At 37.7% G+C, this 26,068-nt stretch overlaps 1 protein-coding gene across 9 annotated transcripts in view; it reads right to left on the bottom strand.

The window, feature by feature from the left end:
* The window catches only part of MECOM (MDS1 and EVI1 complex locus), a 582,697-nt gene that overhangs the window by 52,048 nt on the left and 504,581 nt on the right, over positions 1-26,068 (bottom strand). For 7 of the 9 annotated variants that reach the window (XM_036350941.1, XM_036350937.1, XM_036350939.1 and 4 more), the window contains exon 3: positions 11,356-11,490. In XM_036350941.1, coding sequence (XP_036206834.1) covers positions 11,356-11,490 — 135 coding nt within the window. Of the gene's footprint in view, positions 1-11,355; positions 11,491-14,119; positions 14,236-14,373; positions 15,274-26,068 lie in introns of those variants that run through there. The other 2 variants (XM_036350942.1, XM_036350943.1) reach the window with 2 other exon arrangements.

Raw genomic sequence — 26,068 nt, 5'->3', positions numbered from 1 at the left:
TTTGTTTTTCAAAATGGAATCCCCCTCACACCCATCAGGACCTGCCCTCCTGCCCTTGCTCCCGATCCCACTCTTTGAAAGCAGGCATTATGCCTTCAATTGGCTCATTTGCTGGGGCTTATTCCCCCTTACTTTCTGGCAAAATGTTGAGGAGAGGAAGGATTTAATAAATCCGTTAATGACTAACTAAAATGCAGTGAGGCCAGTGTGAAAAGAACCCTGACCTATAATTTCTAAGGGATGCCCACCTTTCCCCTAACCAGCTCTGTGACCTTAGACAAGTCATTTGAACAACGTATTTGTCCTGACTTCAGGATTTTTTTCATTTATGAAAGCATTTAATTTGTGAAATATACAAACATAGAATCATTATGTTACACAGTTAAATCTAATACAATGTTATATATTATATCTCAGTTAAAAAAGGAATTAATTGGGATAATATTTAAGGTGCTTATTCATTTTGCCATTAAAATGTTTATTCTAAGATTATTTATTAAACAACAATTCCGTAACTGGGTAGAGGCTATAGAAGAAAGAATGAAGTTATACACTTAACTGGTAAAAATGAGACCAATGACTCTCTCTCTCTCTCTCTCTCTCTCTCTCTCTCTCTCTCTCTCACACACACACACACACACACACACACACACACACACACACACCAAAAGCAATAGTGATAACAAAGAAATAAGGGTTCAAATCTGCTCAACCTCGATCCAATGGGGGAGAAAAATCACAACGCAAATTGGCACACTCTTCGAAGAAATGGGAAGGATTATATTTAGAAGACATCGCTCTAACTATGGTTTCTTGCAGGATCATTTGATACTTCAAACTGAGAAGAGTAAATTAACATCATATAAGATCAACAGAAATGTGCATCACTTTAGCTGCATTTATTTGTTTATCTTTTGAGAAGCAGAGGACATTAGGCATCAGTACGTGCCTCTTTATTCCAGTAGGTGGCTCTAAAGGCCAATTGTTTATTTTTCTATAAAAAGACCAGAGCACAAAATTGTGCTAAATTCAAAAAAGAATAACTCCATGAGGAGTATTTTTTGCTTAGCTTCTTTCCTGTTGAAATAAAATCTTTTTTTCATTCACCAGCAATTTAACCATGTGAAGCTAATTTATATAGAAAATAATGGCAAACATAAAATGTTGTATAATATGTTCGAATATAACCTAAGATTCTTTATATCTATCCATAAACAGAATCCAGACTATCTTAGGAGAATTACCTGTGCTCTTTCTAAAAAAGAAACAAAAAAAACCCAGGGAATTTACAATCGATAGCTTATTAAACTTAATTAACCTTCCTAAGAAGAAAGAAAATGAGAACAGTTCTGTTCAGAAAGTTACCAGATTAAAAAACAAAACAAAACAAAAAACATTAGTGTGCATTTGCTTTTTCTCCAAAACCTCCCAGTTAAATGCTTATAAGTACCCTGTTCAACCTGGCGTTCTATTTCCCCTTAGAAAACAATGGACTTCTCTCAACAGTTTGAATCACCTCTTTTTTGGCATCTCTCAAAGGTTTAACTTATTAGCTTCCTTTCCAACAACATGTTGACATTTGAATTGTGACATATTAGAACTTTTCAGTGGCTTCTCGGAAATAGTGAGGTTAAAGAGACAATACCCTGCAAGACCGTAAAACAGGGCAGTTGTCTCTGTTGGGGAATGCTGCTTCGACACACATGCCAGGTCATTTTAAGAAACTATTATGATATCATTATTTCTTTGTAGTCCACTATTAATCATGTCTCTTTTAATTCCATTTTAGATTTACTGGTTCCAATGTGAACAGTTCAAGAAACAAAAAAAAATGATGGATACATTATAACTATATATTATAAAGACAATTCTCTTTGTGGGGACATAGATCACTATTGTAATTTCCCTTTAAGTGTCCAGATTGTCACGTGAAGAATATTGAGTACATAAAAAAAAAATAGAAGACACGGAAGAGTGTTGATGTTGGCTTTATTTACTGGAGGTAAAAGGTGACATTCCAGGCCATGAAAGGCAAGGCAAAGCAGAGTGGGTTTTAACTTCAGGGTGTTCTTTTCGATTTTAAGTGAATTTTTATGGTGCTCATGAAACTGAGGTTTGAAAAGAACTGGCAAGCTCCAGACGTAATGAGGGCAAATTCTGGGCATGCTTCCTCACATGGCAAAAAGAATGTGCCTCGAAGTCCCATCTACCACACCCTCACAAATCTAGGGCTTTGTTTTCTTCAAGGTGTTGCTACCACTTGATATTTTCATTATATCTTATGTCTGAGGATCTTACAGAGACTTAAGTAACATTATGTTTTCCTCCTATAATTACAATGGCCCAAGCATATAATTTGAATATTTGAATGCAGAGATGTCTACATATAAAGTTAGTTTACGTTTTAGCAATAATAATATACCAGCAGGCACTTGAGAAGTGAGGGGTGTAGTTTGAAAGAAAACAGAATGACAATTTGTTGCCTCAAAACTATTATGTGAGGGAATGATGGGATGTAATCTTGGAGAAATCAAGCCATTCAGAAAAGAAGATATCACCTTTATGCTTTTATGTTATAAAATAGGTGTTCCAGCAAATAAAAATATAATACAGAGCAGAAGTGGATTATGTGGCTTTTCCTGCAGGTTTGTATATTAAGTATGCTTGACCATACTTATAAAAATAAAATTATAATGTCTTTAAAATTACTGTAGCTTCAAAATCGCAGCTATACTGCAGTCCTATGAATTATATGTCACCTGACTTATGTATCAGAAGCAAAGACACTACTAATATAACCTCTTTGGTTTTTGTGTTAGAGCAAAATGGAAGAAAATCAATTACTCTGTTAAATTCCATAGAAGAGTTAACAGGTCTCCACTTCCATCAGGGGTTTTATGGAAAAAGTTATTTGGATCCAAAATAAAAATGTCCTGGATCTGGGATTTTGTGGTGAATTCAACTCAAGTATATAAAGAGAGGCTCAAAAGTCTCAAAGACTTAGAGTTTGAATTGTTACAAACGAGTTGTTGATTCATTATTTTGCTGTGTCTCTCTCATAATGCTCTATTAGAAGGAATATCTTAATCTCTCCCAATATAAGGTGAAAGATAAGAGGAGTGGGGCCTTATAGTAAGATAACAGGATTATACAGAAATTCCATTTTGTAAAGGCATGATAAAATATTTTAAATATTGTTAAATATGATAAAATATCTTGACTCCTCTAGAGTTTTCTTTTTGGTAACTAATATCAAATTCCAGAAAAACAACAAGTTATAAACATGGCTTACCTCTCCATGCATTTAAAACTTTTGAAAGTTGAGGTGGTCATTTTACCACAGGAAAAAAATTAATTTTCCCAGTATCTTGCTAGATTCTTTTAATTTTTCCAGAAAGTTATAATTCTATTTTTAAAGTAAGGATATTATAGCTGCATCTCTGGATACTTGAATTGATAAGAATAAGTATTTATAGTAAATGTTTTAATAGATCCTTTTGTATTATTTTACTTTCAAATTTTGCTAAAATAGCATATGAGTAAAATTGCTTAGTATTCTTTAAATTCTAAATCATTCAGATACTTGAAAAATAAAACTAGAAATCTCCTAAATTGTTCACTTTTACTACTGAAAATTCACAATTTAAGGCATCAAGATAAAATTGTGTATATAGGAATTACTCTAAATATAATTATTGTACTTAATTTATTTTAATCAAAATTTGAAACCAGTTCCAAATGCCAAAAGAATATCAATTCACTTAATATTCATAAATGAATATTTAAGCTAGAGATAAAAAGCAGTGGTGAAGAGAATTTGATTTAGCGACTTTCATACTTCCAAAAGGTATAGTTTCATACAATGTTATATATAAGTATATATGGGCTAGGATATTTCATAAATGACATATAAATTTGGCAAAGTACACATGTTGGGGGAATTTAAAAATCTGCATAAAATATTAGCAATCTCATATTTTATATATTAATATAATTGAGTGTTTAATGGCATATAATTGATTCTGATTATATATCATATAAGTTATATATAACTATATATTACATTATATATTGTATATAATTACATATTATATATATGGTTGAAATTTGAATTAAACATTTTATTGAATATCCATTTTCGTTTGCTACTTAAATTCAAGAGGATAGCCTCTAAAGAGAGTAGGAATACATAAGCTTTCTGATAGAAAAGTTAATAGGCTATAAAAGTCCTTCAGATTCTGCTTTATACTGTCAGGCCTGTGTTCAACCTAATCCTCCGTCAGATTGATGATGCTACCATTTGTATTTATAAATGGTAATAATGTGGGTTCTTGTTTATTATCCCATAAAATAGAGGAATCTAGAATCTGTCAGACCAGACTTGCTGTCTAGTTTGCTATGCTTGGATCGATTTTAAGTATTATGTTTGTACTATTGAAACCGAAGAAAAATTCATCGCACAAGAGGCAAAACAAGAAAGAAAGAAAGCACATCATTTAGTTTTAAAAAGATGAACAAGGCCTCATTGTTATGAATCCCTGTTTATTTTTCCTGGTCAAGCACTGGAAGTTTTATTTATGCTTAATAGACTGCATTTGGCATGCCTGAAAATGACAGAAGTGTGAATTATGAATGACCTTCAACCTATTCAGGAAGTTGTAATAATTGAAATAATAGAGAAATGTACTCCCTGCAAAATTTGTACTGAGAGACAACTTTTTCAGACTACTGCTGTCTTTCTACTTTGAAGTTGACAGCTGATTTCTTCCTCTTTCAGCTCCCACCATCCAGCCTGAATGCTTGATTTTCTATAGCCTCATTCAAATTACCAGTCAGAAGACTAGGAAAAACTTTAACGTTTGGAGGTCAGGTGGGAGGGAGGTAGGGGACAGTTTGCATATGTGAACAAAGTCAACATTTGATATGGACACATCTGTCAGTGTCGGTGCTGCAGAGAGGTAACACCAGGTCTACAGAGACAATGTGTGCACATGTGCTGGCTTTAGGAAACGTTGTCTGTGCCCCGATCTACCCATAGCAATGTGGGAAACCCCAATTCAAAAGGGCAAAAGTGACGTCAATTTCTTAGCTTCCGGAAGAAAGACCCTTTTATACATTCTTAGCCTAATTAGTGAGAGATAACAAGAAGTGTCTTCAGCAGACAGAGAGTTGATGACAGAATATAAAGATATTTGTTCAACAGAATGGAAGCTTTATCATGTCCAAGCCTATTTCCTTAGTTTCTCCAAAGAGATGGAATCCTCTATTTTTCTTTAGGGTGACAGTCTAAGCTGAGAAATATCAGATATTATCTTAGCAGATAATATATCTGCTTCCAAAATGAAAAATATATATTCACTGGTTATTTTCAGGACAAAAACATTGAAGGACATGCCCTCCGCCCTCCCCACACAGATTTCTAGCTCTTGTTAATAACATGAAGAGAAAGCCAAGTATAATTTATTGAATGAAACAAAACAGAGAGAACTGACTGTTGGCCCTAGTTTGCATAAATAGGGCAAGTGATAAAGGTCCCTTACTATACCTGGGGTCTACAGTGTAGCCAGCCTAGAAGCCTTGCAAGTTACCCTTTAAATAATCTCTAAGGATCTCTCTCCAGATCCTGCAAGAAATACCTGTAGCCACCTGTCTTTAATGCAGCCATTTCCTCTGATTCTATGGGAACTGGTCACTCTGGGTGGTTTCAGATTGTTTGGGATGAGTTCCATCATTATATGATGAAGAAGCTAACAATCATGTTTGGGGATTTTTCTAGGCTGGAGGCTGTGTCCTTGACCAACAAGTTTTCCTCCTTGATGGCTTGTAAATGCCTTCTGAAGACTATCTTCTGGGCAACATTCCAGAAACAGCTGAAGTCTAGAAGGGGTGTGAAGCTTTGAGATTCTCCTAAATGAAAGGTGTTGTATGCCATGCGAAGACTAATTAGTTAAAATGTGCACAGAATACTTTAGGTTATCATATTTTCCATTTATGTGGTCTGAGAATCTTAGTAAAATTCCTAGTCTGTGTAGCGTTATGGCAGTGCTGTGTCTTGGGCATTAGTACGTGAGGAAAACATTTTTTGGGGGGAAAGGGGGTTGGAGGGAGACAGTGCTGTTTATTTTATCATCTAAATATCAAATAACAAACCATGCCTGAGACAGCTTCATCTTCGGGCAGAGGAAGTAACCTATCAACTGGACAACATTCCCCCAAAGTCAGCTTGGGCATCGTTCACAAAGCCAGTCTCTCTCTGGGTATTGCCAGCTGGCATTCATCTTAAAACAGCAGAGCATAACTTTGGTATAAAAGTGCAACTTGACTTAAAAGCAAAGCAAAGAAAATGCCCAAAGCCAATAATAATTTTAACATCAAAGGAGGTCATTGAAAATGTGGACAGAAATCCTTGTAAAGGAAGAGCACATTAACAAATTACCTGACAGTCTACGCAAACAGTTTTTAAAAGCGGAAAGAGACTAACAACTTACATTTTGCTTTTTACATAGCTTACCCTCCCTTCTTTTTTGCATTAAGTTGCATTCAGTGCATGATGCAAGAAAACATATTTTTCTCAGGAAAAAGCCAAAGCAAATAACTTGATAATTGAGCCCATAATAAGCTTGCAGTAACAATATGACTCTAGTGTCACAGCGCTCTGATAAACCACTGGTGTGCACTGAAGGAGAGAGAAAGCGGGTGTGCCAACTCAGCCATGATTGTCCTGGAAGCAGTTAAAACTTTATAAGGTAAAGCACAAACGAGAACAATGCCTGTGCAGCTGAAATCACTGTAGAATCTTGCTGCTGTTCATTAACCACAAGAGAGCTGGCAGAATCTCCTAAGTGAATTCCAACCTGGTATTCTCTGAGGGGCACTCATTCTTCTGTATCTTATTTCTTCAAAATAGACATCAGGCATTAGATAATCTCTTATCGACACATTTCTTTTTATTCAGAGTGAAAAGCAGACCTCGCTTATTCTACTTACAAAATACCAGCTGTCAGGGGCCCATTTAAAAATGAAAGGACTTATCACCTTGTGTAAATGACAAGATTAATAATGTCTTGGGTTTCTGAGAACTTTATTCCACTTGTAGACCATGTTAGGGCAGGCCAGGAGTTTGACTGAAATCATGTTCCTTCCTATGACGCAGAATACATACACCCATATAAAATGTTACCCCAAAGCACACGCCCAGATCATTCTAATTATCATGAGTGGAAAGGCAGGTCTTGTTCAAGTCTAAAAGGTCAACTTTCAGGAATCGTGCCTTAGTGATCTGTCTGATTGCAGCCAATATGAAGAAGTATTAGAGGGAAACTTGTATCCAGAGAGCTATTCCACAAGTACACAAAGCTTATGAACACATCGTAAATGAAAACTGGCATTGTTTGAGGTGGATAAGGGGTCTACGGGCCATCTTTGATTTAGGGGAAGGGTATAGAAATGTGGAGATATTAGGAAATTCATCAAAGGGAGAGGCAGGAGCAGGGTGACACCGAATCTAAAGATGTGCTACATCCATCCCTCAAATTGGTTGATAAAAGTAAGATATCCACAAGATGTCAAAGGAAAGGCCATCAAAATATTTAGAATTTTAAAAAAACAACACCCTCAGTGAATCATCTAGCTGTTGGGCCTCCTGGGCCTTTAACACGTGGATGCTTCCAGAAGTAAATAAAACCTCTGAATAATTAATAAACCAGGTTCATGCTTCCTCCACATGTTTGGTTCTCTTGAAGACTATCCTGGAAAGAGCTTGCGTCATCCAACTCTCTGCTTTTGCTTCTGCCCTGCTCTACCTCTCAGTGCCAGTTCTCCCTCCTGAAAGCAACCAGGGACCATTTGAGGTCATTATAATGTAAAACTATTGAAGCATTGTCTGTTTCAGTAAAATTTTCTAATTAGATACTGTGTGACAAGCAGTATAGCTATGTAGCACTGGCCAGAAACTTTAAGGAATAAGAGAAAATATCATTATGACTCCAGGGATAAAGACCCTTAAGTGTGTTTAATGCATCTACACTTTTACGACTTGAGTGTGGTTCTGGTCCTAATTTGCTAGTATCTTTGGTATGGCCCTCTGTTGCAAAGATAAATTACTATAGTCAATACAATATTTTCAGGTGGGAATATGGATATCAGTTAGAAGCTGAAGCTACTTTAAAATTATGGTTTAGCAGTTATGCCAGTGTTTTCATAATTTCCATCTCTAAAAACATCGCTGCAGTAATTTTGAAAATATGAAATGAAAGAGATCTAAAAACAATAAATTGAGTCTTTCTAGGCAGCATTGTCAAGAAAAAAACAACTTCCACAAAGCTAACTTTGGTGGGGGGGGGGGGAGTAAAATAAAAAAATCACAGAAATCTATTGGAAAATTTAAACTCAGAAAAAAATCCCCTCTAATAAAATCTCATACAGAGGTATTAGAAAAATGTTAATTGAATGGCCTTTGTTTTTGATACAAAACAGATTACATCCTTTACCAACTTTACTTGAAAATCAAAATCCATGCTGTTTCTAAGTCCCTTCTCCCCCCCCAAAAAAATCAAATATGGGTGTTATCCAGTACACATGTTCTACCTGTCCCACTATTATAAAACTGTATTATTATATTAGCAAGCACATTTATTCTCTTTTGTAGAATTCCTCCACACTGTGATAAAAAATTCAAACTGATTAAACTTGATCACTAACATTGGTATTGTTAGAAATCTGCATCTTTGCAAAGTAAATTCTAATTTACATGATCTTATTTTGTTCTGGGTCATCTTTTCCTGTCTTTTATAGATACCTTAATTATTACAGTGCTTAGACTGCAATTGAAATTCTTCTTTTTTATAGTCCAGGATTTACACCTGTCATGTTACTCAAATTCATCTTATGAATTTGAGCTCTATCTAAGAATTAAAGCAAAGAGAAACAGTTTTTACAATTTCTTGCAGAGTGCCTCATTGCTTCATTTGCTTTCATGTAATACAGGTGAGTTGGTGTTGTTCATGTTTAATAACTACTCCTGATCCAGGGTCTGTCTTTATATCTGGATAGTAAGTAATGTCTCACACAATGGGGGTGTCCATGATGAGTTCTGCTTATTCACCAGTGGGCAGCTCCTATTCCTCATGGAAGAGAGCGAAGAAACAGACCTAGGGAAGCTCTTTAGTCAGCTCATTCATCCTTGTACCTAGTCTAACATTCACATTTCAAAGCTGTCTGGAATTGCTTGTCTTAATTGGCCTTTAGAAATATGCACACATGCTTATAAGATGAATATGTTTATAAAATATGCATACACTATTTGGACATCTGTTCTCTTTTGTCTTGTCCACTGAGGTAAGTGTGGTTGTATGCTTGTATGCCTATCACACACATCTGACTTTTACCTCTGCCTTTTCTCTTGTTTTCTATGGGTGAATTTACTTGACCATGTAATGTCAATTTCACAATTATGTTATCTGATACGCACTCTGTTACCATCTTAGATATCTGCCAGCATAACACATAGTTTAAAATGAGTACCTACAGAAATAATAGGTATGTGTTTAATATTAGCCTTTTATGTTTTTCCTGATTAACCATTTTCTCTGGTTCTTCAGTTAAAAAAAAAAGTAAACATGCTATTCATTAAAGTATGAAACCAATATATTTTCTTTTGAAAGCAATGCATTTTACAATGTGCACCTCAAAAGAGACAATGTTAAAATTATAAATACCTACTCTAAAAAGCAATATAATTAAGCTTAGGCATAGCAAAATAGTTTCCTCATTTCATGAAATCAAAATTCCCAATGACAAGAGTATATTTATTATAAAATATTAGACACATAAATAATAAATGAAAAAATGAATTGGGCACAAGTTCGAATCTTCAATCACCTTTTCACTGATCCTACTAAAGTTTTATCTGGGAAATAGCCCTATTGTCAGTAAATGTAGCTAGCAAATCATTATTATGATATAATTATATTATTTCACCTTACAGCTGCTTTTTGAGCTCCTTCAGTTCCTTTTTTAGGAAACACAGCACACACTCATTTACAATGCCTACGTATTTCCCACATGGACAAATAGTGGATACTCAAAAAATGTTTGCTGTTGATGGTGACAATAACTCATATGACGAACTTGGGATATTTTCTGCTCACAATCAATAGCTAATTTAATAATGTTTTCCTTTGTCAATAATGCCTCTTGTTTTCTTACGGCAAAGGGAAAAAAACAATTGATTGGTTTAGTATTTTTTATATATGTTGAAGATTTTTAAATGATTCCCATTTAAAACTAATTTTACAATTTACTACCTCTTATACAGTTTAGTCAGTAAAAATTATCTGATAGTTGGTAAAATGCCAAAGAATAATCTCATAATGATGATTGAAATAGAGTCTTAGACTATATGACGCTAGCATTACTTAACAGCTTTCAATTGAAAACATCTAATTTAAACTTTTCTTTTTCTTGGTGGTGATTTTCATAGGAGATTTGCCAAGCAACCACTGTAATATGGTCTTTGAAACAAAATTTGATTTAGGTAACCATTGGGTTAAAAGTTATAAATAATGATAACATAATTAAATTCTAACTCAACGATGTTTATAAAACAAAAATTAACAGGCTGAACTTTTTGTTGTTTTAGGTACTGTCATACTCAGTTACAGCATTCATAACCTAACTTTATTGAGTGCAAAATATGTTTCATGATATTTTCATGATCTTATTTCATAGTTATTATTAAAGTTAAGCTCATTGCATGGCCCTCCATAAAATAATTTCCAGCAGAGATATTTTTAAACTTTTCACATGTGCAAAAAAAAATAGTATTTTGGTTAATCTAAAAGTGCTTCTCACTTATAATTAGGCAAGTCAATATAAAATGTATAATCAGATAATTTCACATATAGAGCATATAGATATATCTACCTACTATTTCTAATAAAATCTATATAACATTCCAAGTATATCACTTCCAATTTCTGCATAAATTCAGTGTTCTTGATTAGCTCAGTACTTTCTATGAATGTCTCCCTGTTATGATGGTAAAGAATAAAAGGTAAAGAATAGCTAGCCACAATTATTACTCAGTTTTCAAATCATTCAATCCCATTCTGAAAACGAGAACATTTATGAAGTTTACTGATACAAATTGAGTTAACTACCCCAAAAAAGTAGTAGTGAAAGAAAAGTCCTGAAAGTGACCTTATTCTGCATCTTGCTTATATTTGTGCATTACCTTTCCCCATATCAACAAACAGGCCACAAGGGTCTACTGCAGCTCACTGTTATTTTTATTCTTCAGGCTTCACTGATACTTTAGTGTTCTCAAAGAAAGACAAGAAAATCTTTACAACATACCTGGTCATTTATCTGGCATGCAACGAGGTTGTGCTGATCATAACAGCCAGCGAACCTGATGTACTTGAGCCAGCTTCCTACATCTGGTTCACTAGCATCTATGCAGAACTTCACATTGCAAAACTCATCTAAGATCTAGAAGGAAGAAGATGAGAACAATCAATTTCTACATCAGTTCATTCATTAGAATGGTTATCTGCTTGAAAACACTTTATTCAATATACATTCCTCTTTTGAATCTTTAAAAGCAAAAACTCAGCATTAGTATAAATAAAGGCAGAATGCTATCTTAAAAGTGACAAGGTACCGGTTTTTAAAGGAGCAAAGCAATTGTGAATTATTACAAAAATTTAATTGGTTTTAAAGATGCTTGTTTCCTTGTTATGTATGAATGAGTGCTATTGACTTAATTTTACCCAATGACTTTTACAAAAAAATACTGAACAATGTATATTAATATAATATTTCTAAAATAAATAGTCAGTATTTTAGGTTCAGATAGTGTTCCCATGTAAACATATACTTTCACAGTTTTGCACTGTAAATTCATTCAATTTAAAAACTTTCATTTAAATATTATGTTCATTTTCAGTGTTCATTTCACTACCATGAAATCACACCTTGAATTAAAGAAGATAATAAGATTTGTCTCCTAGATGCTTCTGACCCAACTAAAGAAAACCAAATGAAAGCAAATGATTGGTATAGGTTCATGCAAAATGTGGCAACTTAATGTTTTAGTTAACACGTGCCAATGCATATTTCGATTTTACATTTAGTAAGCAAAATAACAAAACTGGCTTGTGAACAAGTAAAAATAAATACAAGAATGTTGTAGTAAATTGTCATCATTATATATGATTGTGGATTGTTGTTTTTCATGAGATTTTTACACCCAGCCTAACCTAAATATTAATTACTTAAGACACCTATTAAGCACACGTTGAAATGGGAAATGTCCACTTTTAAGGTTTTGTGTACTTAAATGAAACTATTCTGATTCAGCAGCAGCAACAATGTCTTAAACATCAACAGCATTAAAAGCTGCAGAGTTGTTGACCTGATGGTGAATAACTAGAAAGGCTGGTAATGCTAATGTCAATCGGTTAATGCAAACTTGAGGAAGTTTCCTATCAAAGACTGAACAATACAGGCTAGATCAAAAAATTAATGCATTCAATAAGCCCCACGGAACTCTGCTGTGAAAAGGTAAAACTAAACCCCTGGGTATACAGACGAAAAGCAATTTTGCATAGAATTCAGGTAATCACCCAGTTGCAGATTCAAGTCATTAACTCAGCACAAACTTCAAGAAGAAGCCCAGTGCTCTGAGGGTTCTGGTCAAGAGGCATTGGGAATAAGCCTTTGGCCAGGAGGCAATTAAAGGGCAATAAGTAGTCCCACAATTTATAAAAGAAAAATTAGAACAGAAGATAGGGATAATCATTACTACACACACACACACACACACACACACACACACACACACACACACACTTCTTTTCCAAAGACACTTCTTCACACTAAAAAACAACAAAAAGTCTACATTAAATACACTCTCTAGTGAAGACAGATTTTTAACAATTTCTTATTATCACATCACGAACTTTAAGTTGTTTTTTTCAGCTCTCAATGCTGAGCAACTCAGATGGCAACTTGAGATTCCACCCCCTCCTCAGATGTCTAGAAGGACCCTAACTAACAATAGCAACCCACATTCTAAAATAGCAAAAAGTTGGGATTGCTGTTTTGTTGGTTGGTTGGTTTGGTTTCTAGATCTTTTGTTGTTTGTTTTCTTGACTAGCAAAAAAAAAAAAAAAACAAACTAAACTGACACACTAGAGAAATATTTAATAAAGGAAATAGGATGAAGTCAGTGAAATGCAACACCAGATCCATTTCATATTTGCAGAAAGATGTGGAAAACTTGTTAATTTCAAAGTCAAGAATCATCTATCCCCTTAGCTTTCCAGTATTCCCTTCTGCAGGGGCAGGGAGTTAAGGATTGCATATACTGCACATAAAAATCCTAGGTGTAATTTTATTCCGTGTTAACATTATTGCCATTGCCACTGTCAACAGTGAAATTAATTTAAAAACAGGTTCATTTCCAAAGAATGTCTTTTCATATATATGTTACATGATTATTCAAATATTTCACCAACATATTAACTTTCTTACTCTCCATATTCCTGCCCCAGGACAAAAGCGTAACTTTCTCCAGCAACGTATCCCCCCCTCCCTGGGCGAATTATTTACTTTTGATTTGCTAACAGAGCTGCATTTGTCTCCCCCAATGTCTTAATCATCTCAGAAATCTCGAATAAAATAAAGTCACAGCAACATCTCCCGTCATTTCATCTAACATACTCCTGTGTTTTTCAAAGCTTTCAAGTTCCAGAGATAGCTTAAAAAAAAAAAAAAAAGAATTCCCTTTAGGTGGACTTTAGAGAAAGGCCCTTTCAAAAACCCAACAGCAAAAACGGGGGAAAGGAAAGAAAAAAAAAAAACCCCACAATCTAGCCAAAGGGTCCGAATATGACTTTCTCTCGGAGCAGCACACGCTGTTGGACAGCAAAGCTGTTACTTGGCAAGGTGGAACCCGACCGAAAGCCGCTCCAAAGTCGCGTGGCCGCTGCCAGGAATTCAGATTTTGGCAACCCCACCTTCTGCGTCCCAGAGACCGACGGACAGACACCCGGAGGGAGGGGAGGCCGGAGGAGAGCGCGAGAGACAGAGGCCGGCGGCCGGCAGCGAGACCCACCGGAGGCCGGCCGGCCGGCCGGGCGACCCACCCTGGAGACGCGTCCAGCCCGCAGGGTTCGCAGGAGGAACAAGGAAATCGCCGGTCCCGGCGCCGCAGATAAGCAGCCGGGCTCCCGGAGGCTGCGGGCGCGGAGGAAAGGAAGGCTGGGGGCGGGGGGCGCCCCGGAGAAGGGGTGCCAAGGCAGGAAACCGTCCGAAGTTACAAACTATGCACATCGCCCAGACTTTTTTTTTTAAAGTGAGTTCTCTTACCTTGCGATTTCTATGGCCTCAACTCGGCAAGACAAGGCAATCACAGAAGAAGGAAAACAAACCCAGTCACATCATCCGCAGCCCCCAGCTTTCCTGCAGGACAGTCCTTTCAAAGGATCCCCAGCCACATTTCGAGAGGTTCAAAAAGAAAAAAAGGAAGAAAAAAAAAAAAAAAAAGCCTCGCGTCTCGATTTCCGAATGGGTTTCTGATAACTTTGTCCGCCTCTAGGATCGGCTCGCCGGGACCACGCGTTTCAGATTTATTGTCCGCCAACCGTGTGTTTTTAAAAACCAGAAAAGCAGTCTCCTCTCGCCTGGGTGACCCGGGTTTGGGGTGTCTGGGCTTTGCCCCCCCACCCCTCTTCCTACAAGAGCTCAGAACTCTTCCTTCTGGTTCGCATCACCTCCCTCTTTTCTCACTTTCTCTTGCTCTTATCAGCCCGATGTGTAATGAAAGTTATCTGAAACCCACTAAAACTTCTCCCACTTCTCTCGCCCAGGTCCAGAGGGGGGTGGGGGGGGGACAGGCGGGAGGAGGAGAGTTTGCAAAGGTGGGAGGCCTGGGGAGGCGAGGGGAGCTCGAGCCCCCTTTCAGATCTTCCGCTGCGCCTTCCCAGACCTAGACCCTCACGGGAGCGTCCCCCTTCGCAACTCCAAGCTCAGCCGCCGGGTTTCTGTTTCGTGAACTGTCTCTTTAAAGAGAATCTGCTCGGCCATCCAGAAAGAACCCGGGGCGAGGGAGAAAGGGAGCTATCTCCCGCCGCCTAGAGTGATCGGAAGCCAGACGGGCTCCTCTTTCAGTAAATTTTTAAAGTGACAGCAGCCTCCTCTGGCGGGAGAGGTCACTAAAAGGTCGCCCAGACCTAAGTCCCGTAGGGACAGACTGATTATGGATGCACCATTCCCTTTAAACATGTAGATTTCTCTGGGTAAACAACCAATGGGGAGATCTCGCCAGGCAGGATTTCTTTCCCCAGGGAAATAGCCTCTGTTTCAATGTCCCGAAAGCACAAGTGTAAGCGTGTGTGTGTGTGTGTGTGTGTGTGTGTGTGTGTGTGTGTGTGTGTGTTGGGGTGGGGGATGGGGTGGAGAAATGCTGGGGGGCGGGGGGGCGTGAGGGTGTGTGTACCGAGGATGGGGGTGGGTGCTGGAAGGGCAAAGATGAGGTTTTGGGTAAAGGGACCCTAGCTCCTGCTAAACATCCTTAGCTTAGAAATTCTCAGAAAACAGCCTGAGAGTGAAAAGTTGACATGCACATTTCAATGTTCTAAACATGTTATTGTGGAAAGTCGGACTCATTTATCTCCTCCATTATTACAGTTAGGTCAGCAGAAGAGCAGGTTACTTTTTCAAATTAATATATATATATATATATATATATATATATATATATATATATATATATATATTAGAAGGAGGAATTTAAAACTCGGAAATATTATTTGCATATAATCTACCCAAATAACGTATTTAACGTATTACAGCCTTAGAAAGACTGACGATTGTTTGGTGAGTTTTTGCCACATTCTTTGATACACTAATTAAAACACTATGAATGCCGAAAAATGAAATTAAGAGATTTGACAACTCATCGTTTTTAAACTTTTAACATTACAAATGCCGCCTTTGGTGATCAGTACTGTACGGTGATTAATAACTTTCAAATATATGTGGTCAATTTTTATCAACACATTTCAGAAACGACATGGGAAGAACTAATATAGGGGCTGTGTGGCAAAATAAAAGGGTCTATGGATTTATTTTAGCCAACCTCGGAAAATTTAGTAAAACCCATCGGTTAAGTGGACATAACGCTTTTTATCACAAATCTCCATTCATAAAAACAAATGGACAAAACCCAACTTCTGGACTCAGCAGTGGGAAGTGCAGCCAAGTGAAGGAGTGGAGGGACGCTGGCGGGGGCGGGGTGGAGGGAGAGGGGATGGAGAGAGCGCTCACATTAAACTTCATCTGCAAACGGGGGGACAGGTCCCCTTTCTGTTTTCTCCAAGTGCAAATAGACATGCAAATCTAACAGATCTATTCTTTCTCCAAAATGATCATTTAAAAACAAAAATAGTAACAAAAGGGGGGGGGATGTGGGGAAGAGAACATGACAAGAGGTAGTGACTAATTCGTTTCGGTGGCCTGTTATCTATGACATTGAACTGTTATTTCAGATAATGGCCATTGTTTGAGGGAAAATCGCACAGCAGTGGTAGGTGAGACAGGAAAAATCCTTTGTAAATAACCTAAAACCCGGCCACATATTCCCATGGAGTTCGGCGCTTGAGAACCTTTAAGAGCCCCCGGTTTGCTGCCATTGATTTCCTGCCCTTCCTCAACTTGCCCATTGTCAGAGCCTCCTTTGCTTTTTTTTCTTTTCCTTTTTTCTTTTTTTTTAATTTAGCCATAAATTGGACCGGCTCGAGCTATGAGCTGTTCTATTTTCTTCCTGTCAGGATGAGGGATTTGTTTTATGATGCATTGTGTATTAAATACAAGTAATCTGGGGAGCCGATTGCTTCAGACAGTGCGGCCTGATCAGGGGGCCTGAGAGCTCAGCGCCCCAATCCTCCTTCCCAGCCCCGCGGCCCCCCACTCCTCGCCCTTTATAAAGCTGCTCTGAAAAGGAGGAAACGTCGGTGGGTAAACCAAAGGTCGTGTGGAATCACGGGCAGGTCCTGGCTAAATTGGGATTTCGTGGAAAGGGCCTTCGAGTTTTTTCCCTTCTATTGGGTTCTGGTGGGGGAGGCGGGGCGACTTTTCAGGTCTGGGTACCTGCAGGTGCGGCGCGAGGCCGCTAGATGGCGATGCGCCCCGAATGAAGGCGCGGGGCCCGCGGCTGCAGCCACCCAGGTGAACCCGCTGCCGCCCGCCGGGCGCGGCTAGCCCGGCTCTGCCCTCCGCCTGGCCGGGATCCCGCGCCTTCCAAGCCCGGTGAGTGCACCAGGCAGCCCAGCCCCGCAGACACGGGCCTGAGCGAATATGAAATTCTCTTCCCCAAACAGAGCCAACAGATTTAAGGCTTCCTCTCTGAGATGTCGGGGGAAATTATCTAGAGAGATGGGGCGAGGGAGGCGGATAGCCCCCTCACTGTTTTATCAATGTCAGCATCAGCCTTGTTCTCTGGTGAATAACTTGTGAGAAAGACTAAAATAATCAGAAGGAATAGTCTCTCTCTCTCTCTCTCTCTCTCTCTCTCTCTCTCTCTCTCTCTCTCTCTCTCTCTCTCTCCCCTTACCCAGCCCCTCTGCCCTTTGATCATATAATAACTTAATGTACAGGCAAAATCAGCCCACTTTTTCTTGACGACACAACTTGAAGTTTAAAAATAGGGTCCTGAAATCCCAGAGTAGCTAGATGGGCCTTATTTCTCAGGAAAGGAGCCTCTTGCTATTTAAATACTTAACCCGTTAGGAGGAGACCCTGACCTACCTCGCAGATGAGAAGTAAAACAGAAGAAGAAAAAGGGCTGGAGGAAAAGGTTTTTGCAGGGGGGGCTTGTTTTTCTCCCTGGTGAACTTGCTTTCCATCAGGAGAGTTCTAAAACAATAAATACTAGGAGCCAAATACCACCACCAATTCCCTTTATTCCTTGGGATTTCTGGTGAAATCTGTTTACAGTAGTTCCCAGTTACAAATTAATCTGCAAAAGCCGCTGTCTGCTCAGCAGTAATCAGTAACATGCGTGTTCTGCCGTTTTTAGCGCTGCCCTTGAAATGGGCTATTAAAAATAATGGTTTTACTATAATCTCAAACCAGCTTTAATTTGCAAACATGTATCAAGACAGATGATCTAAATATTAAGGGGATGGAATGGGAGAACATACTACAACAAATGTATAGCTTTGGGGAAGGCAGAAAATACAGTGATTCATCAGCAATGTTTAACAAGAGAATCATATTTTAAAAACATTTTTTTTTCCAGAAGGAACGATTGTTTTTTCGGCCCTGTTCTGTTAATTGTTTACCAGGAAAAGGGAATTGGAAAATATGAGGTCTGAGTGTGAGTTGATAGATTTTCTGGGAGCTGTAAAGATCCCCCTTTGGCTCATGGCAGGGCTGGGGTGGGAGAGGTTAATGTGTTTTCTTCCCGGTTTGAAAAGGGCATAAACCCTCCTCAGGCCCCTTCCTTCCTCCCCCATCTGAGTGAATTGCAGAATCTTTAAAAGGCTCAAAGATTTCCAATAAGGCCACTGGCTCTGCCTTCATTGTGTAACTGTTTATTTAAAATAAGTCAATATATTAGTTAGAGCAGTAAGAAGTTAGTGCTCCAGTATTCAAGTGATTCCCACAAGACTGTAAGCTGATGCCTCTTTTAAGCCTTCAACTTCATGGTTGTCCCAGAAGTAAAAGTTCTGCTAATGGAGACCCTATGGGCATGGTACATTCCAGCACATCATTAAAGGAAAGAAAAGCAGTCCAGCCAAAGCCAGATGAAATGACTGCACTGTCCACTTTTAATAGGCTTCCTGTGGACAAACAGCCCTGTAACACTCTGCAGAGGACAATATTTAAAAACAAGACAACTTGCTGGCAGTTTTCAATACCATAAAGTTAATAAAGTATGTTCCCATTCACCCTGACATTATGTTTTTAGTTTATAGAGGAAAGCACTTTATAACCTCAGCCTAAGCAGAGTTCTCTTAATTCTGCAGCTTTGGGTTCCTTGAGGTGGCTACACATGCACTGAACTCCAAGCCTGACATTTTTTGTTTTAACGCTATTTTTTTTGTTTGCGTTTTGTGTGGGTTTTTTTTTTTTTTTTTGCTTTGTTTTGTTGTTGTTTCTTTTTAGCTTTTTGAGAACATACAAGTGCATTTTTACATTTCTCAAGTGCAGTTCTTTTTTATTCATGGAGATTCTGTGAAATCCTATTTCGTATAGTTCATGTCAGGAAGCATGAAATACTCTGAGAAAGTGACATTTGGCTGAACAATAACTACTTGCTAATTAAATTAGCTTCATGTATAGATATTGATGTGTGTTTAAAAAGAAAATCAATGCTTCCTTTTCCACATCAGAATAGGATTTTGTAAAAATCTTACCTAAGATAAGAAAAAAATATAATTATGTCTTTAGGACTCAAAAAGATTCCCATATAAATATTGCTCCCCATACAGTTAACTCCAGTTCGTCTCGTTGCTTTCCTTCCCTCCCATTCTTGACCACCTACAATTGCTTCTCCCAGGAATAAGCCTTATAATGAAACATAATGTTTAGGCAAGAGAAAGTAGGTCAGAAAGCCATGGCATCAAAGGTATTATTTTGTTTCACTTTAATTTATATGTTTTAATCAGGGGAGTCTTTCACAAGCTTGGCTCCCTGAACTTGAAGGTGAATTCTGTGATGTTGGATAGGTACACCCAGCGAAAGGGGTCCAACACAGTAAGAGTTTACAGACTAAAAAGGGACTCTATAGTCACCCATCTACACATCACCACTGTTCAGAAGAGATATTGCTGGTCTTTCTTGATGGACTCTTTTTTTTTAATTGGGGGCGGGGGGAGTGGAACTGTTTAAAAAAGAAAAGAGGAAATTAAAGGTAAAAAAAATGTAAATAAAAAATGTCCCTTGGTCTGGAAACGGGCCGACTGAAAGCATGTTAATCTCCACCTCCGTAATTTGGTCTCCAGGAGAAGACAGAAGCCCTGCTGCTGTGCCCTGCACTTCATAAATCACATCTTTATGTGGACAAGGTCAGGGCACCTAACAGCTCAGACATGGGCCTTTGCAGTGGCTCGAGGATTCAGGCATGTTTACTCTCCTGCTCTGCTCTCCGAGGAGTAGTCCAGCACGCTTCTAATTACTTTTGATTATTTTCATTTGCTGGGGTCAGTCTGGCTTGCCAGGACTGCTGGAGGGTTGATTTCCTACAAATCTCCATGTCTTTGTCGGACGGCACTGTGTGCGTTCAGAATTAGCACCCCGTTATTACAGCCTGGGATCCCTCAGAATAGATACTGTGATACAAACGTTTCCCCAGTGAACCATTACCCACTTGCCTTTTTATTAATTAACTACACAAGCATAATCACCTATCTTATCTTTTTTAAAAATGCAGACGGATTTCTTAACAGTTGAGTATTTTATAGTATATTTGGCCAGAATGAAAGCAAAAATATATATATATATATATATATATATATATATATATATATATATATATATTTTTGCTTAGATTTTAAATATATTTAGTAATGACTAGCAGCTCTTTGGAAACTAAGATGAAATACTTTGCTGAGACAACAGCTCTAGTGAATAAATTATTATTCTCAAAGATTTATTTCCTAAACTCCAATTAAGGCTGCCATATTTAAAATTTTTGGGTTGGTCCACATTGATATATTTCAGTTCTAAGCTATTATACTGAGTGGTTATTTCGTGGCTAAGCATAACAACAAGAAATCTATACCAACCTTAAATGAAAACACCGTGATCAAAAAAACTATAATACAAAATATTATAGTAAAACTTTGGTAGAAAAAAGAAACAAAATGTCATTATTTTTCTCTTCCTTATCCCCCCAAAGTAGATGTTAAGAGCTCTGATGTGTATGTATTAAAATTTACATTAAAGAAAAAATGATGAGCAAATAAATATCCACAAAAAATGAGAAAAAGTATTCACAAAAGCACAACCCATCACTCTGTTTAGACAATAAGTATTTTTAGATCACTGAGCAAAAATTACTATTATCTTTTTATTTTGTAAAAGATAACGTGTATGGCCATTGCCGTTAGTCTCAAAAAGCCAAATCCCTCATTCTTCCTAACTTTAGTCAAAGAATTAAGGTACTAAATACTTTTGGAATTAATCTCAACTATGTAAGGATTCCATTTTTTTTTTTATTGCTTACAAATTTTAATTCATTCAATCTTTCACAACAGCATGTAGCACATTTTGTAATAACCCTAGGGTCAACTTCTGCTCTAAGTGGGAATTTAGTCCCACCATCTTGTGAAGAAAATTGGTTGGAAGACTTCCCTCTACTCCTGTCTCCACTCCTAGCTGTGTGCCTTTGGGTAAGTCACTTAACCTTTGAGTTGGTTTTCCTGAAAGTTTCATAATATCAGCCTAATAGGAGTGCTGGGAAAATAAATTGGGTACAATGACTGGGAACTGCTCTGACTTCATGGGAACAGGTCAAAATACTCTAAGTTTCACAGTATTTGTGTTTGTGTAATGAGTTAGAACAGACTTACATACACACACAAGAAGGAAGATAGTCTGGTCTATACTTTGGGGAATGGCAAAGTATATGTATTTTTCTATGCTCTTTCTTCCATTGCAATGCCAGTTGCCCTAATCCTTACCCTGACCTGTGCAAGAGAAGAATTTTAAGAAAAATGTTTTTTTTCTCTCAAGCTGTGCTCCCCCCGAAGATGTCCGTCTCTGTCTGGCTTGCAGCTGAGTTTGTTCTGTCCCACCCACTGTGTTTTCTGCCAATCAGTAAGAGGGAGAGTTTGAGACAGAGGCAAAATGCCACTGAGATCCAAGAGCCCTCAAAACTGGGGTAAGAGGACACACACACACACACACACACACACACACACACACACATGGTGGGGGGGGGGAGAGAGGGAGCGCGAGAGAGAGAGAGAGAAAGAGAGAGAGAGAGAGAGAGAGAAAATAGTTTTATAACAATATTTGCTACTAAGACCAGGAAATTTATTCTCTACAATATTCTCTGGTGGACTTTAAGTAAGTGCTCAGAGCCTAACATAATGCCGGAAATATAGTAGTTATTGAGAATCATGCATGGCACACAGCATATGGTCAATAAAAAAGAGCTATTATTATATGTGGTACTATTATAATTATAATTAGAGCCATTTTGTTCCTCAGCCTATAATTCATTTTGCCTCCATTATCTTGGACAAAATCTTATCTGCCTTTCAAGTCCCCTCTTATGTGTGCCCATTGATTCCTACCAACCAGGTTTGACCTTTTCATACTTCCCCTCAAATCATCTGTACTTCTTTCCTGCTTTATAGACATTTCTACCTTAGCTCACAGCTGTTTCTGTAATGCTCTTGTCCTCCTTAACAGCCACTGTAAGATTCTTAAGGATGAAATCAAGTTTGATTCACACTGACATCTTCAGTAGCATCTTTTCATAATGGGCTAAATTACCTTTGAACTTGCCTTGCAAGGGTGAATTAATTATGGTTAAGTGTATGAGGAATGGCTACATTTAATGCCCAAGGAAACTAGGCTATTTAACCCTGTTTCCCCTTGAGAATCAACTGATAATTCCCTTTTAGGGAATTTAGAGATACAAATTCATCACTGCTGCTTCCCAGGAGTAGTGGCACCTAATGCTCTCCCTCCCCACCCCTCATAATTTCTGTTTCTGTACCAACTATCTGCCCTTTACCTGGTGCCAATTCCGGACAAGGTTTCGGACTCCTCCTTTTCCCTTATCCCCAGTAAATACTTATTGGCTTGGTCAACCTGTTTGTTTCTTTCTATAGGGCCATCATCTTCACTGGCACCAGACTAACAGAGGCCCTTGTCATGGCAAGCCTGAATCTTCCCACCAAAAGTTAGTTTTCCTGAAATAACAAAGTTATGACAATGTTTTGCTTTACCTAAAAAAAAAAACAAGCAAAAAGGTACAAAACAAATAAAAAAAACCCATACTTATCTGCAAGAAAATAAAGCCCCTAGTCCAAAATGCAGCCTCCTCTATAATTTAACATCAGATGTATCTTTCCAGATTCATTTACGGATTCTTTCCTCCACACAGATATTGAGCTCTGGTTAACATCGGGGGATGTAAGCAGAAGCCCGTGGCCCTTTACCTGAGTTCATGCAGGCCCTTCCCTTTTCTTATCTCTGTTATTCCCAGCATCCCTATGATGGAACCATAGATCGGGCAGGTGAGGTAAGGGTTCTATTTATCAGGCTGATACTCAGCCCTCCAGGTTCCCTTCTATGAAATTCTGACAGGACACACTGTTAAAATCATTCATGATGGTTAGGGTGATTTGGGATATCTCTGTTATCTGCCAATCTGTCAATAAGTTTCTTGTCTGATGGCAAGAAACGCCCTTCATACCAGAGTTTTCTAATCAGTGAATTGTTACCAGGTATTCCCTGAAAACATGTTCTGTGCTCAAACAAGGTAAAGGTAGCTCCCACTTGCAGCTGCACAATGAACACACATGTAGTAAGTGCTCTAAGACTCTCAAAGTCTAAGAAGTCCTTTTTTGGTGTGTTTAATGGGGCTTGGGGCCACAGGTAGGCAAACACATATGACAGTCCCTTTGCCCTTCGACTGGAACACCTAAAGGGAACAATTTTGGAAATAAAACTTCATATCACTTTGCATCTCTTCCAATGAAGCATCTAAGCATTCCCCTATATATTTTTCTATCAATGGATTGTTTTCAGCTCTTGATCAAAAATATGAACTACAAAATAGTAATACATAAACAAATAAAATTAAGCCTCAGCTTTTCACTCAACTCGAAAGGTCTGTCAAGCTCACAGAGTAGGTTATCAGTAAACTCCAGCCAGTTGGTTCTTGGCCTCTGAAATGTTGTATTTGTACTTGAGCATATGGTATGAAAACCTTCCAGAGGAATGTGTACAATCTCATTTCAAAATCAACCAACTCCTTCCTACCCTCTTCCATTACAAGCCCTTCAAAAACATAATTTTACCATGGGCATATTTATAGGCAATGTTTTATATTATTCAGGCTTTTCTTAATAAGTTATGGCATTATCTAGATATGTATTTCCCTGGGAGGAAAAAAAAAAGGCAGCAAGTCAATCTCGGTCTAAAGATGCCTGAATTAAATGTTTAAGAATTTGCCTTTTCTCCAGTTTTGAGATTGGGTTCATGTGTTGTGCCTGCCGATGGCTGTCTAACCGCTAAACTAAGTGGACATGAAATCAAATGGCATACAAAATTACAGGAATTTGATCTGTAGATAAACCGCAGCCCTTGATGAACTAACATTGTTCCAGATGAATTAACTCATCATCCCGAGGAACAGAACATTTCACAGGAGCCACCACACAATCTTCCCTGTAAAGAGCCCTAATGGCTGTGATTAATATGTGATCTATTGAAAGCGCTTGCTTCTAACTAAATTGGCATACACTAAATGCAGTGGGGAGGGGTGGGGAGGCAGTCTGGCCCCAGAATTATTGCTCCACTCCAAAGCTATGACAGTGAGTGCTGGTTACGATGCCTCTGATACAGAATTATTAAGAAATGATCAAGGTGTTAAGTTCTTATCAAAGATTTAGTAAAGCACTTATCTTTTCTCTATGTAATAACTTCATTTTATTATTTCAATGACCATAGGCAGATCCTTCAAAAACACACCTTCCAAAGTTTCCAAAATAAAAACAAATCTTCATGGTCATATTATTTTATGTTGATCTAAGGAGTTATGGCTTGCTATTGTTGCTTTATAACTCTATGTATAGATGTTATTCCTAAAATAATTAGGCTCGGGATAGGGTTTGTAGACCCTGACTCCCAAGTTGTGCCTATCTAGATTTTCCTGAGCCTGGAGAATCCATAGGTAGTCAGTTTCCATAGTAGATGAAAGCTACAGTTATTATCTTAAATACAGCCTTTTTCTGCACAAAATATAATATAAATTAAAATTAAAAAAATGAAATCTCTGTAGAACCAGAAAAGTATGCTAGTCTTACAATCCATTTAAAGGGTGTCACAGCTTTTGATAGATATTAAATGGTAAAATGTCAAAATATTCCAATAGTAGTTAAAGCACCAATAAAATCTCAGTAGCATTGCAAAAACATGGACATTGATTTTAGCTGTGACTTTAAAAATATCTTTCTATAAATTTTGTTGAGTCAATTCTTCAACTTCAAATAAAATCCTAATATAGGCTGTCTATAAACTGCAGAATTAAGTACTGGTCAATTTCCAAGATGCAGATTCTGAAAGGTATTTGTGTTTTTGGTATGTAGTTCTTGGCTGGAAAACAAACTCAAGCTTGCAAATTCTTGCAGTGCCCTACAACTAGAAGGGCAAATGCCAGAAAGGACTTGAGTGGCAATACTTAGAGAGAAAATAAAAATATGCACCCTGATTCACCAGGTGATCTGAAATACCAGTTCACTAATAAACCATGCAACCTAGTCGTGAGATGAAGAAAGTCAAAAATTAAGACTGAAATGACATAGATTTTTAAACTCATTCTTTTATGTCCTTTTTCATTGTCTTTCATAAGTTCATATTTCCTTTCCCCACTTCCACTCTTATGAGAACTAGCAAAGTCCATACATTCTCAAAAAATTTATATTGTTCAATGAATCAAATCTAAATGATTCACTAAATGCTTTAGTGAATCAACTTGTTTGTATTAATTTTGTGTGTTTTTGTTGTTGTTGCCTCCTCTGAAGAAATTATCATAATAAATGTTTATCATTCCCTATATACATATCCTTGATAACCAATGCTGGAATATTTTAAGAAAGCCATTAAAGGTCTTTGTAAAATATATTTTGCTAAATTATAATCTTGGGAATCATATTGGAGTTATAACATATGCATGTTCAAAAGGCTAATGTGAAGAGAGAGAGAGAGAGAGAGAGAGAGAGAGAGAGAGAGAGAGAGAGAGAGAGAGAATAATCTGTTACTAAGAAAAAAGTATGAGATGGAAACATGAATCATCTGTTCCCTCCACAGGAATCCATGT

Source organism: Myotis myotis, unplaced genomic scaffold (assembly GCF_014108235.1).
Source record: "Myotis myotis isolate mMyoMyo1 unplaced genomic scaffold, mMyoMyo1.p scaffold_m19_p_2, whole genome shotgun sequence".
In the NCBI taxonomy this organism is placed as follows: Eukaryota; Metazoa; Chordata; class Mammalia; order Chiroptera; family Vespertilionidae; genus Myotis; species Myotis myotis.
Note: the sequence above shows the minus strand (reverse complement) of the source record. Positions and strands in the feature narration are given on the sequence as shown.